Source organism: Eublepharis macularius, chromosome 1 (genome assembly GCF_028583425.1).
Source record: "Eublepharis macularius isolate TG4126 chromosome 1, MPM_Emac_v1.0, whole genome shotgun sequence".
Lineage (NCBI taxonomy): Eukaryota > Metazoa > Chordata > Lepidosauria > Squamata > Eublepharidae > Eublepharis > Eublepharis macularius.
In genome coordinates this window covers 17,615,869-17,631,109 of record NC_072790.1, presented here as the reverse complement: position 1 = coordinate 17,631,109, position 15,241 = coordinate 17,615,869, and the positions used below count along the sequence as shown (strand labels likewise).

The 15,241-nt window shown below is 41.6% G+C and overlaps 1 protein-coding gene across 1 annotated transcript in view; it reads left to right on the top strand.

The window, feature by feature from the left end:
• The window catches only part of SLC1A4 (solute carrier family 1 member 4), a 37,044-nt gene that overhangs the window by 8,359 nt on the left and 13,444 nt on the right, over positions 1–15,241 (top strand). The window contains exons 2-3 of the mRNA XM_054995638.1: positions 7,465–7,507; positions 9,124–9,186. Of these exons, the coding sequence (XP_054851613.1) occupies positions 7,465–7,507; positions 9,124–9,186 (106 nt within the window). The remainder of the gene's footprint in view (positions 1–7,464; positions 7,508–9,123; positions 9,187–15,241) is intronic.

Below are 15,241 nucleotides of genomic sequence, written 5' to 3'. Positions count from 1 at the left end.
AGGAGTTTATTTTTATTTCCACAAATTTATAAACCAGTGTTCCCTTGAAGAGGCTTTTAAAGTAAAGGAAAATGAAATCAAACAAAAACAGAATAAATAAAAACACAAGAAAGTGACGGCAACACAACATACTTGGGTAAATCTCAAATGGTAGAAACGTGCATTAATCCAGGAATGCTTGAGGAGGAAAGCGGTATTAATCTGGCGTTGGCATGGAACAGATTTTCCGTAAATGGAGAACCATCTTGGAAAGCACCTTTTTTTGGCTGCAGCCCACCTGAGCTCTGAGACACAACTTAAAGTTTATGTAGAATCATAGAGTTGGAAGGGACCCATACACACCATCTAGTCCAACCCCCTGCCCAGTGCAGGATTAGCCTAAAGCACCTCTGACAAATATTCATCCATGTATTATCCATGTATAATATTTATGCCAATAAAGGCTTGGGTATGGATATGGAAACTTAAAGTTTAGGCACAGTATGAATGGATCTAGTTCTCAAGTTATTCAGGGCTTTAAGGTCCCATATACTGTTTATTTAAAATCTTTGTACCCTGCCTTTCCCATAGCTCAAGGCAGCTTACAGAATCTTTTTTTTTTTTTACAGGTATTGGAGGCTGATTTGGCATGACATAGGCTCTTTCAAATCTGTACATTGCTGTGGCCCACTTCGTGAGATATATTTCTCTTTATAAACTAACGTTAACACTAGCAAAATGAGGGAAGCAATAAACTGCAAAGGATATAAGGACAGGTGAATTGGCTTTTGGGGCGTAGGGCTGGGGTAGACAAGTTGGAAAAGATTGCAAGTAGAAAGCTCTTGGGTAGTCACCAAATAGTGTCAATTGAGTTTGCACCAGTTAAAATCTGACCTGAAAAGTAATGAAAGAATATCAGGACTGGAGGCTGAAATCTAAATGGAAACAGAGATTGTGTACTAATTAAAGGGGAACAATGGTTTTTCCAGGGTTATGTAAGAAGGCCAAGCTTCAGTTGCTAGAGGCAACGTTGCTCTTGGTGTTTTCATAGATTTTCAGCAAGTTTGGACACGTTTCAGGCTTAGGTATTCTGTGTTTGTGGCCTGTACACATACTATAGAGTTAGAACAATTCTTACAAGCTTTTAATTTCCCCTCCTAAGTTAAATTTGGAGGCCCAACTTGAATCCTACTTTGAAGGCCAAATTGTTACCCGTGGCTGTATCTGTCACTTTCTCAGATCTATTGTTATTAGGATTCTCAGGTCTTAGACCCTTTTTAAAAAAAATATTTTTATTAACATTTTAAAATGTCTTAGATCCTCCTGGTGGGGGATGGGACCCGGGACTTACATGTACAAAGCTCACATGCGTTCCTGGAGAGGCGTGATGACTTCACTTTTTTGCTCCGGCCACAGGCGTGCTCCCACACTTCGTGCGGGGCTAATCCTGGCCTGTTGAGGAAGAATGGAAGAGGCAACAGCATTGGCTGTGTCCTGTAAGAATGCCTGCAAATCGCTCCTTGGTAGGGATGCCAGCCTCCAGGTGGTGGCTGGAGATCTCCCAGAATTACAGCTGACCGGCAGGCCACAGAGATCAGTTCCCCTGGAGAAAATGGCTGCTTTGGAGGGGGGACTCTGTGGCATTATATGCCGCTGAGGCCCCTCCCCTCTCCAAACTCTCTCTTCAGGTTCTATCTCTCCCCCCCCCTGCCCCCCAAATCCAGGAATTTCCCAGTATGGAGCTGGCAGCCTTAGGTGTCATTCTTCTTAGGGTGGCACAGTAAATCGCTCCTTGGTGATCGTAAATGTGAGTAAAGCCTTCCCCTCCTAGTATGAACAGCAGTGGAGGCTTTGGCAGAGCAGTTCCCTGAGGTATCACGATTTACCTCATCCTGCTCATGCATCAAGATGCTGGCAAATGGTTGGACGCGTAAGCGGAGTCTTGTTTTTTGCCAGCAGGGTAGGGGGTTGAAGGAGAATTTGTCTAACCCTTGTCTGCCTGCCTCATGTTTTTGTCGTATGGGTGGTGTGCATGGTTCTTCCCTCCTCCATTTTATCCTCATGTCAATCCTGTGAGGTGGGTTAGGCTGAGAAGGTGTGATTGGCCCAAGATCACCTGCTGAGCTTCCATGGCTGTTGTGTATTGGGCTGAGTTAGGCCGGATAAGGCCTCTACTATATCATATTAAATGTTATGCATTGTGTTGAGCTTCATAACATGGCAAGGTTCCTAACACACTTCATTGTCATTGGTTACATTGCCTGCACTTAACCCTCAGTGGGTACATTCATATGCATCTTCATTGGTTACTTTCCGGGGGCAGCAGCCAGTCAGTCCTCTCAAATAAAGACCAATCAGTGGCCTGCCTGCACACTACGTTGTCTATAGTTTGTGCAAATGATGGCATTCTAACATACACGTTCTTATTGGTTGCTGGCTATTATTGGGGCAGGGTTTCTGTGTATATAATGAGGGCTTGTGAGTGTGTCCAGCTTGTGAGTGTGTGTCTAGTGAGTAGTGTCTGCTGTTGTCTGTCCTGGCTTACAATAAAGAGCTTTGTTTTGGCTGAAATCACTCTGGGCTGCAGTCATTCTGAGCTCCAGGCTCAGTACACAATACTGGCAGAGCAGGCATTTGAAAGTGGTTCTCCCAGATCCTAGGCCCACAAGCACACCACTTCACCACACTGGCGCTCCTGTGCTCATAAGTGTGGTGAAGAGGAAGTAGTGCCTAATGAGGAGATCCTTGGGCGCTGCAGCCATGCTGCATGGGGTGGATTGGGACCTTAGGCTGCCAGTTGCTGACTCCCGTGTCTGTTCTTGGTTGAAAAGGGAGCTGCTTGTCACATTGGCTGAAAGAGAAGGAACGGCCATGAAGCATCCGACATCCCTGCAGTGTAGACACAGATTTCAGATTGTAAAAAATACTTTCTTGAATTCAGTTTTTAAATGTCTATTCAAAGACTGCCAAGGAAATACACTGCCTAGGTCTTATGCTTCCAGAGACCACTGGTGTTGGTCTGGCTGAACTTAACTAAAATAAATTGGGGGGGGGGGAACCCTGTATAGTAAAGAAAATGATTTTTAAAAATTAACTTCATCTATACGCGGCCTTTCTCCCCAGTGGGGACCCAGAATGGCTTGGATCGTTCTTGCCTGCATATTATCCTCACAACAGCCCTGTGAGGTAGGTTAGTCTCAGAGTGTGTGACGGGCCCAAAGTTGCCCAGCAAGCTTCTACAGCAGACTGGGGATTTGAACCTGGATCTCCCAGATCCTTGTCTGACATGGTAATCACTTCACTACACTACATTGGCTTTCACTTAATTAAAAAAAAGACTGAATTATTTCCATTCATGTCTAGTGCTGCAGCAAGGGACAGGGATAAATCAACAGAAAGGCTGAAAAACGCTGATAGTGGCAGTTCCTGGGATGGCTGTGTACTTGAGCGTCTATTCGTGACTGTGGGAAAGTTCATACATTGTGACTTGTTTAGAGAGCAGTGGAGACCAAACAGTTTATCGCTGGTGCAGATAACAGCTCTTCCCTTTGTCTCCCCAGTCTTTCTGGCTCACTTTCCCTGGCCTATAATAGACCATGCAAGCCTATTGTATTTCTGCCCCTAATCTAGGATCTTTTTCATCAAGTCTTTAGCAGCACACTGGAACTATTTACTTTGCAGGCATTTTTCCTCCCCCTCTGCCGCACCTGTTCTCTGTCTTTTATGCCGTGTGATCTGAATGCTTGGATTGATCTAGCGGGGGTGAATTTGCAGGCGCAGGCTTCTCATAACTGAATACAGAATCATAAAATTAAACTTGGACTAGAATGAGTGGTATTTCCATGCCAAATCTCTCTGTTGTGTTTCTCATGCTACATCCCCCACTTTGTTCATTTGGTTACATTATTTATTGTCTTCCTTTCTCACTGAGACTCAAGGTGGATTATACAGTGCAGTTCAACATAATAGCTGGGACGTTCAATAAACAATGTGATAACTCTATAAACTGCAGAAATTTGAAAACAAGTGGAAATCTGATAAAGAGCTGAAACAATGTTGAAACAAACCATAATCAATTTGACGCGACATAATAAATACAGCAACAGTGCACAGTAGTATAGTCTACAGTCCCAGTCCCTTTATCAAAGCATCTCTTTGAACCATTTCCTTACAGTACAGCCCTATTACGTGTCTGGAAAACAACAAGACCAGGGATTCACAAAGATATACAAAATTAATATTAATAGTTCAAAGTGCAAACGTGCAAAATTGTGTCAAATTTGAATAAATACAGTATAGAGTTACAGAGTCCATCAATAACCAATTCATACAATACAAAATATATATCTACGGTCCATAACATTCATTAGACAATTGTAAAGTGCAAAATGCTATCAATGAAAAGCCGCCAGTGGGTGGAATGCGGTGCAAGATGTTATCTCTTAGCAGTCCATAGAATAAATATATAAATGCGTAGAGAATCGCTGACGGGAATATGCAGGCAATTTTTCAATAACCCGTTTCGTGAGTACAAACTCACTTCATCCTGGGCGTACAACAATTAGGACTGGGCACAAAGTGCAGCATATTATACAAAAGCATCTTCTCCTACGGCTCACAAGACGGTGGTGTGGACGGACCAATGTCTAATTGAAAAGGACGCTGTACATCTTGCACCGCATTCCACCCACTGGCGGCTTTTCATTGATAGCATTTTGCACTTTACAATTGTCTAATGAATGTTATGGACCGTAGATATATATTTTGTATTGTATGAATTGGTTATTGATGGACTCTGTAACTCTATACTGTATTTATTCAAATTTGACACAATTTTGCACGTTTGCACTTTGAACTATTAATATTAATTTTGTATATCTTTGTGAATCCCTGGTCTTGTTGTTTTCCTGTCTGTAGTTACCGGGGTTGCCCGTTGTTTTTCTCCTATTACGTGTCTGCACAATTTGCAGAAAGCCAGGAGAGTGGGAGCTTTCCTGACCTAGCCCATGCTGTGGTGGTCTGAGCATATTTAGCACACAACAACACACCCCTACTATTACGGATATGAAATGCCTTCTCCTTGGTTTAGAGGGAATTTCTGAATGGTACTGGACTCTGACGAGTTGCATTATGTCACTTTAGAGAATCTTACTGTCTGCCAGGAATAGAATGACACGTTTTGTTGAGCAGGAGCCAGTACAGAGAGGATGGAACCAGTAGAGGTGATATTTCCAGAAATAGACGGCCTTTAAAGAAGGGACCTGCCGTTGATCCTTCGACGCTAGCAACTTCTTCAGAAGTTGAGTGGTGGCACTTCTTGGCAGGATTCAAATAAACTGGATGCTGTCTTGACAATTTTGGGAAAAAATACAGTGCCACAGCAAACACTGTGAATATATTAAGAATTATTGATTGGTGAATTGTTGTGGCTCCCTTTAGGCCAAGTGTAAACAAGGAATGTTTAATTGTGTGATCAGCAAGAGCGAATTAGCATTATTAAATGAATAGGAAATGTTTCAAACTGCAGCTGTATTTAAAAGGCTCTGTAGAGTTCTTTATTATGATTTTTTTTTAATCATAATATTTAGCTTGAGTGTCCTCTGCTATATCTTGTACTAAACGGATTCATTTTCATAAGAGGTCAGAACAACATTTTTGTCAGCTTGGTATCTATATACTGGAGAAGAATCCATTGAAGCAAGGCTACATCTGGAGTCCTGTCTAGTGTTTGAACTTCATTTGTCTCTGTGTTGTCATTCCTCATTTTGTTATAGTACATTTGTTTGCAAGTACTGAGAGTAAAGGTAAAGGTAGTCCCCTGTGCAAGCACCGAGTCATTACTGACCCATGCGGGGGACATCACATCACGATGTTTTCTTGGCAGACTTTTTATGTGGTGGTTTGCCATTGCCTTCCCCGGTCATCTACACTTTACCCCCAGGAAACTGGGTCCTCATTGTACTGACCTCGAAAGGATAGAAGGCTGAGTAGAGTATTTATTTTGAATAAATTCACGATTTTTTTCTGCAGCACCATATTTCCCCCCTGTTTATCTGCATTGCGGTTCTTCCTTATCTGTTTTTCACCTTGACAATTTTTTCGTTATGGTGGTGGTGGGAGGGGTAGGGTTGAAATGGAGCAGAGGATGAGCTGTATGTACAGCAGGGGCCAAGAACTTCCTCTTCCACATTTTTCATGATTTATATTTTTGCATGATTTACGCTGATCTTGAGCTTTAGCACTGTAAAAGGAAGTCAGAAGAGCAAACTTCTTTTCAAGTGCCTTTCAATATATGATTTCTTTCCTCATTTTCATGAAATTGTTCCATGGTAGTTTATTTGCATTTTGCAGTTGCTGATAATTGTGTATCAGTTCAATACCTCTGCAGTGTTGGCTGATTGTTAAAAGATACGTTCAGCTTCTTCTCTGGCTGATTGCTCGGAAGTAGCATTCAGCTTCAGTTCGTCTTCATTTGCCTGTTGGTCGCTTCTATAAAAGTAACATCTGTAAAATTGGAAGAATATTTATGACTCTTCACCAGTCGGACTTTTACATTTTGTATATTATGACTTCTTAATTATTGTATATATTGATTGTGCTGGTTTGTCATTGTTAATTGCATTGTGGTATATTTATTAGCTGCACATCTATTAGCACGTTGCACTTTTGCACTTTAAAAAATATTTAAAAATATACGAATAACTGCTTGGGATCCCTCTGGAGTAATTTGTTGTGGTTGGAATTCTATTGCCGAGGGAGCCCTATCTAGTTTTGGGCTGTAATTTATTGTAGGCTGGAACTCTCTTTGGGTTCATCAAGGTTACCGTTGGGTGAAGGAAAGGGGACTTTACAGGGCCTCCTCTGTGAGACATATTACACTTTAGGAAATAAGATGCTCTTTTTCTCTCAGCACATTTTACACTTTGAGGGAAGTCCCGTATGACAGTTGACGGAGGTATTTGTTCATTCAACCAGAATTTGTTTGTCATGTTCCATAGTGGCAAGCAGGGCTTTTTTTCTGGGAAAAGAGGTGGTGGAACTCAGGACCGCACAATGACGTCACTTTGGGTCAGCTGGAACGGGGGGGGAGTTGTTTAAAGTTTAAATCGCCCTCGACAAAAATGGTTACATGGCCAGTGAATGCCAGACAGAGGGGAGTTTAGATTGCCCTCCACGCCACCAGTGTGGAGGGCAATCTCAACTCCCCTCTGTCTGGAGATCAGGGGGCGGGGCCACCAGCCATGTGACCATTTTCAAGAGGTGTCAGAACTCCATTCCACCGCGTTCCCGCTGAAAAAAAGCCCTGGTGGCAAGTATTTAATACCATTGGTGTAAAAACTGATCATGTGGCCTCTTAAATGCTGAATTAATATTTTAATCGTGTTACAGAAATAATATTAGCCTGATGAAAAAACAATTAATAACGCTTTATTAGTGGTAATCAAACCTAATCTCTGTTTGTTTTGGTGGTTCATTCCTTTGCAGAAACTTGTTTCCATCGAACCTCGTTGTAGCAGCCTTTCGATCGGTAAAGTTGTTGCTCTTGTTTTTATGTGTGTGTGTGTGTGTGTGTGTGTGTGTGTGTGTGTGTGTGTGCTTTAAGTCTGAAATGCCTGGCGCGTTAGCTTCAAGATGCATTTGACTTCTGTGGGGCTGAAACATCCCACTCCTTAAGCCTACAGAAGCAGTTGCCCCTGTGCTCCGTGGGAACAGCCTTCTCCAAGGATCACAGTCTGAGGATGCATAACTGAGTGCAGGACTGCAGACATAGACCGCGGTCCTCCTGGCAGCCGTGTGGCTTGAAGGCAGCTTAACTTCCTCCTTTTTGGTTATGGAACAGTTTGCTGTCCTCTTTCTGAGATGGACTAGAGGGCTGTGCAGATACTCGAAAGCAACAAACGTCTTACAGATGTAGAAGGGAGCTGGGCTGCGGCATCTGTGCGTTCAGTCATGTAGCCCTGTGCACAGACAAGTGCTGTCTACATGTGTTCAGGACCCTGCTTTTTGCAGCAGTCCCTGTTGTATGGGAAAGCCTTTGCGTGCACACCTGTATGCGCATAAGGCTCTCTGCAGGTGTTCGACTTGATGTATGGACATCTGGCCCAATGCCACACCTGTCTGAGTGTGAATACTGAATGTACTTTTGAATGTCTGCACACCCCTGTGTGAGTTTCAGCCCTGAAATGTAGGAAGGGAGGTTCTCCCTTGCGTAGTGTGGAAGAACCCAGGGCTGGCGTTGCAAGGTAAACTTTGCTAGGGCAGCTCTTATTTCCAGCTCTTTAGGCAGTTGGGCAAAAAACAACAACAAACAAGCTTCCATCTTCCCACTTGTGCTAAGTGGGTAAGTCCTTTCCCCCTCTCGTGTCAAAATGGCCAGTGTAGATGTGACAGGAGGGGACTGCTTAACTAGGATTAATCATTCACTGGAGATGCCATTGACTTCAGGAAGCCAATTATAGTATTAATCAATCAACCGTAAACTTTATTGCGTTTGCTCATAGCCTTAGCAAACAACACCAAGAGAAAACTGAAATGCAAACAGTCTCAATGCCAATTAAAACCCTTCAAATGTCCATTTAAAATTAGAATACATAATAATTAAAATCATAGCAATAACATAGAAAATTAGAGGCGCTGTTCCTGTATTAACACATCAGATCCAGCATAGCCCTTTATCCATCAACCGTGCTAGCAATGGATGGTTTTGACAGAGTCTTTATCATCCAAATTTATTTTGAATAACTTCTAATGGTTGTAAATTTCCAAACCTCCAAATTGGGCCTCCGTATAGTATCTGCAGCAATATCTTTTTTCTGTAGATTTCTAGTATTTGAGGCACCCAACAGCATTCTCTTGTTCTGTAAAATCTAAGAATGCCAAACAGTAATATTAATAAAAGTTTGTTGAAGTTGTTTTTGGCAGAATAAGGGCTTTAACTTTGAGAAAATATTGATTATTCTGGCAAATCTGTTCTAATAGCAAAATCCAAACTCTTAATCTGTATTGCTTCATGCCTGACAGTTTCCAGACTCAGATATTGGGGGGGGGGGAATGGATGTGAGTTTACAGGTTGTAAAATAAGAAACATTTATACTTGTTCAGCGATGCATCAAATATTAATCAAAGTGTTTATTTTCTTTACAGTATGCCACAGACTATAAAATGATAATACGAAACACAACTGTTGGAAACATTACCTTTGAAAAGGTAAGTAAGCAATATTTTGGTTCAAGCATATCCTTGCTATATCTTCACAACTTGTATTGTTTATTAGTAGCTAGCAACAAAGCCTGTTGTGGGGAAAAAATAGAACGGGCTCTAGAAAGGGGAGGGTGGGCAGGTGGGCATTTCCTAATTTGCCGGTCCAGGTTTTGGGGCAGGGATCTTATATGTCCATACTACATCTGGGACAGCATACCTGTTCAAGGAAGAAATTTGAACTCTACCCACTGTGGAACTTTACTCATTTGGACTTACTTGTTCCTTTCCACTTATCACATCCCTTTGTACAAGTGGAGGACTACCCCTGTTGGACTTCAAAGAGTATAAGGAGCGGCTTGCCTGCTATTGATTCACATATAATCTGTTTTTGACTTACGGTCTATACATGTTTGTGATATGATTGCAATATTTATTGATTATACATTAGAGTATTGATTTTTGTACTTTTGGGTGTACTGACTATTTTCTACCATTCACTTGCGGTCTTCCCACCTCTGGACTTGCATTCAGCGTGGGGGTACCTCTTCGTTTTGTGAGTTAAACCCCTCCTGATCCCAGCTGAGTGAACTGGGGGATGGGCATTGCCGCCTGCTCCCCTCCTGATCCCAGCTGGGTGAAGGAAGAGGATAGGCTTTGCTTCTTGCTCAGCTCCTGATCCCAGCTGGGTGAAAGCGGGGGATGGCATTGCCACCTGCTCTGCTCCTGATCCCAGCTGGGTGAAGGTGGGGGCTGGGCATTCCTGCTTGCTTCACTCCTGATCCCAGCCTGGGCTTCCCGCCACAGCACGCTCCTTGAGGGATAGGCTGGCTTGCCTGGGCTTCTTCCCTCTGTGGCAGCGCCCTCTGGTGGCGCACCAGGGTATGAAGTGAGTCGTCTGAAACACACACGTTTATATAGTAGGTTTGACAGGGTGAATTTCATGCCCCAATTGCTCCTTTTTTAGCAGAATGCATAGAAGAGTGGCTCTGCAACCTTACTCTTTTAGGACATTGTCACATGCAGATTAGTAAACAACTGGCTGTATCCTACGACTTTTTCAGTGGATGAAAGAGGAGTGTTGGATCCCTTTTGATTTTTGCTGAGGCTATGGTGGGGCAGAGTGGTAAGCGGCAGTACTTCAGCCCAAGCTCTGCTCACGAGTCACAACCTGAGTTAGATCCTGGCGGAAGCTGGGTTCAGGTAGCTGGCTCAAGATTGACTCAGCCTTCCATCCTTCCAAGGTCGGTAAAATGAGTACCCAGTTTCCTGGGGGGTAAAGTGTAGATGACTGGGGAAGGCAATGGCAAACCACCCCGTAACAAAAAATCTGACAAGAAAATGTTGTGATGCAACGTCCCCCTGTGGGTCAGTAATGACTTGGTGCTTGCACAAAGGACTACCTTTACCTGACCTATGGTGGGGCTCATGGGCTTTTGGATAGTGGCTACAGTACAGAAAGGCATTGGAAGGGATTGATTTAAAAAGCTGGTAGGATACAGCTGCTTACGCTTTTCTTTTTGTAAACAAAAAGCACCCTGGGTACAAAGCAACCTTGTAAAGTTACTGATTTTGCCATTTGGGGTGTTGTTTTTTCCCTCCACATATAACATATTTAAGGTAAGAAAAATATACTGAGTTTCCACCCCCCAGAAAATTAGTTCAGGGAAGTATTTCTAAGTGCTCCTGAGAGATACGGCTTTTCCTGATAATCTGAAGACAATGTGCCTCACCGCAGAGATATTCGTGGGGCACAAAAATACCCCAGTTTCAAACAAAATATACAGTTGTTAATAATGTTGTGCCTGCAATTACTTTATGCTTTATCTGAAAGTGTGTTTTTAGGCTCTGGTATCTGGAAAGTTCTAAAACATGGTTTACTTTTGCTTCCACGGACAATATTTTTGAGGACTTTTTAACCACAAGATAAATTGAAATGGGGTATGAATATAAATAGCTAAAAAAAAAAAGGGCAAACGGATGATGTCACACAAATTACTACAAGACATTTGGGTTGATCTTAAAGTAGCCTGTCTGGACACAGGATTTTTGAATATAGTCCACAGAAGGAAAGTACCTAGGAAGAGTCTCTGTGAGTCTTTGCCTTTCTGTGCAGCCTTTGCCATTAACTTCTGTCACTTGGATCAGCGTTTGACTCTGTGGGTAGCGTAGAGAAGAGTGAATCTGACACAGGAGCTGCTGCCCTGAGCTGCTGCTTAGTTTCCTTGCATGAGGTGGCTACAAGGGGAGGACAGGTTAAACCCAGACAGGTTAAACAGTCTCAGTATACAACCCAGGGAACAAAGATTTCAAACACTCATGAAACAGTTTTTAAGAAATTTTAAATAGTGCCAAGTGCCAAGTGCAAAGACAATTAATATAATAAATACAATTTCATGAAATTCAACTGGTAGAGACAAAGTTCATACGGTAAAGGGTCCAACTGGTGAAGATCACACCATTAATAACTTTTTCTTTCTCTTTCATAGATAGGTTAAATGGAAAGACCATCATATTGTCTAGAAGAACTAGAGCTCAACGTTCCTTCAAACATACAGCTGACGGGTTTTGCTAGCAGATTACCAATTCCCGTTTCATACTCTTACTTCCTCACAGGCATAACCTTCAAAGATAGTCACCAAACCCAATTCTCACATATCACCCAGTTGGCAAATGATTCCGCTGTATGTTTGAAGGAACGTTCAGCTCTAGTTCTTCTAGACAATATGATGGTCTTTACCATTTATCCTATCTATGAAAGAGAAAGAAAAAGTTATTAGTGGTGTGATCTTCACCGGTTGGACCCTTTACCGTATGAACTTTGTCTCTACCAGTTGAATTTCATGAAATTGTATTTATTATATTAATCGTCTTGGCACTTTGCACTATTTAAAAATTCTTAAAAACTGTTTCATGAGTGTTTGAAATCTTTGTTCCCCGGGTTGTATACTGAGATAGTTTCGTTGCATGGCAATTTGGGGGCCAGCATTCAGGTATCAAGAATGGCAGACTTGGGGGGCTTGTTCATACGCAGGCAGCTTGTCATACTTCTGAAGGCTGTACAAAAAGCCCCTATTATTTCTGTACTGTTCACACATTATAAGAACAGAAGAAAACAATCCTGTGCCTTATCCAGGATCCATTTATTTACCTGGCAAACTTCTACCCTTTCTCTCCAGGGAACCTGACGAAGGCGATTTCTAAAACACGTTGAAAGTTATTAAAACCCAGCATTCAAAAACAGCAAGAAACATGGAGCAGCTTTGAATGGATCTTAAACATTTCTCAGGATTAAAAAAAGGCTAAAACTGATATTGAACCCAACTCGTTAATAAAACGAGATCATATGTATGCAACTTAATCCTATGTACACTGAGAATGACTGAATTTAGTCGATTGGCTTTCTGTCGTGTACTTAGAGTTGGAACATTAATGCCCCCAGATTGCTATGTCTTAACAATGACTGCCCCAAACTGTCGGTTCATTTAAAACATTTCTGCTTATGAGGATTGGCATCATTAAAAACAAAGGAAACAAAGGGACATCCTGCCCTACTGTATCCCACTGTGTATCGATTCACTACTTTGAGGGAATCAGGTACCCCTGTAGATTGAAGGGTCTGTCAGGCACTGGCTTGGCCTTCAAACTCTCAGTCAAGCAGGCTAACTTCATTTTTTTCTATAATAGTGTGGTAGGATATTTGGACACTTTCAGGTAAGGGTCCAAATGAATGGATTTGGGTGTTCCTTGATGATTGGTTTTTTATTTTGTTTTGATTCCTGAATGGGAAGCATTCTCGACATTGTAATACGGCAGTGATTGGACTACAAAGACGTCATGAACATGAGAAAATGACTTACAATGCCTGTAGTAACCGCGGCGTATAATTTTATTCTAAAGTAAAATCCCCCCCCACCACCACGCTTGAAAGGTTTTGAAGATTAAAGAGACTTTTTTGGAATGCCTGTAAAATCTTTCTGTTCTGGCAAAGTTGTTGAGTTGGGGCTTATTGGAGGCCAACCAGTGTGTAGTACTTTAGGGTCAGAAGGCAAGGTCGAAAGAATTGTAGAACCAATTCCTGCACCCCCGGCCACGTCTGGTTTCAATTTTAGTTTAAGACATTAGGTCTGAGTGCTGTGTGGCAAACCACTTTATGAGGTTAAAAGATGTTTTTAAAAAATCAAGAATTTTGTTGGGCCAGTGCCTGCCAAGACCTTGAAGGCACCTTCTTAATAGAGTTTCTGACTCTCCGTGTAGTTTACGTTGGAGCAAGGGGCTGTGAATTTAACACGTCTTCCAATTCAAGCAGTTTTCTCTGGAACAAAGGACATGTTATTCTGCAGCCTCGTGTTTGGAAGGTCTGTCTTGGTGGCCGTGACTGCTTGGAAGTTGGCAGCTGTTACTGGAGGAAAGAGATTGCTTAATCCTTACCCTGTCAATCATTTCCCCTTGAAATGCCTCCCCTGCCATGTACCTGAGCGACGTTTACCATACAGACCCCCAGATGGTCTGCCTTAACATATCCTGGTTTGGGCTTCCCATGACTAGAGTGTAATAGGTTTACCTTGTGGCATTTCATATTCATTATTCGCTATGTGCTACGAACACTTCTTGGCATTGTTTAATATGTGTGTATGCATAAGGGAAATTGTAATGAATAAGTACAGTGAAGTAACTGGGTGTCTTAATATTACAATTTGGGTGCCTTTTTATAAACAAATGGTAATGAAATTGCCACCACCCCACTCTTTTGTTTTTTTCCCTTAAGATCTAAATGTCATTTTGCTTATAGTGGACACACCTTGTTTTTATTCTTTCTGGGCTCTCATGTTATGGAATGCAGTGTGACCTAGAACACAGCATGATACTTCAAGTTGTAGTGAAACGTTTTTCTTTTGCTTAAGTTTAGTTTTACAGCAGTTGAAATATCGGTCATCTCTGAGTTATCTCAGAAAGAAAATATTTCGATGCAGAGGAAGGCAATGGCAAACCACCTCTGCTCATCTCTTGACTTGAAAACCTCATAAGGAATCACTATAAGCTGATCGTGACTTGGCGGCACTTAATATTATTAAATAACTCTTTTTTATTTTTTTAATTAAAGGTTTTATATAAATTAAAAAAACCCTTAAAACTTAAAATCCTAAAAACTACAATTACACATATACTAATAAAACAAAAAAACAACTAATAACAGAAACAAAAACAACTAATAAACATACAAAAATATATATAATACAGAAATAAAACAAAAAAAAACAATCTAAACTAAAAGGTTTTTGATTTTCTCCAGGGCTTTTTTTCTGGGAAAAGAGGTGGTGGAACTCAGTGGGTTGCCCTCAGAGAAAATGGTCACATGGCTGGTGGCCCCGCCCCCTGATCTCCAGGCAGAGGGGAGCTTAGATTGCCCTCCACGCCGCTGAGCAGCGCGGAGGGCAATCTCAACTCCCCTCTGTCTGGAAATCAGGGGGCGGGGCCACCAGCCACATGACCATTTTCAAGCGGTTCCAGAACTCCGTTCCCCCGTGTTCCCCCTGAAAAAAAGTCCTGATTTTCTCCAAAACAAATATTCATATGTCAAATCTACACTTTCTCAAAGCAATAATTAACAGCTCTCTTTTTTCTAAAGTCAAAATCTCTTAATCTATAAATTCATAAATCATCAAATCATTGTTATCTATTCCATATAAATTGTCTATGAAGGGTTTCCATTCATCAACAAATGAACTTATTGACCGTTTTCTAATCAGTGAAGTAAACTTTTTCATCTCAGCCAGTTCCATCATCATTATCAACCATTCCTCCATTATAGGCAGAGTCGACTTCTTCCAATTTTGAGCATATAGTAGTCTTGCTGTTGTAATCATATATAGAAAAAGTGTCGGCAATTAATATTATTAAATAACTCTTAAATGTGAAATTTAAGCTTACATTGCCCATAAAGCATACTGTTTTCTGTCATTCATGAATACCATTCACATGTGATGCAAATACTGCAAGATATGCTCACTTGACCATTGCTAGCATAATCACTTTTTAATACCTTTAACAGAAATACTGTGTT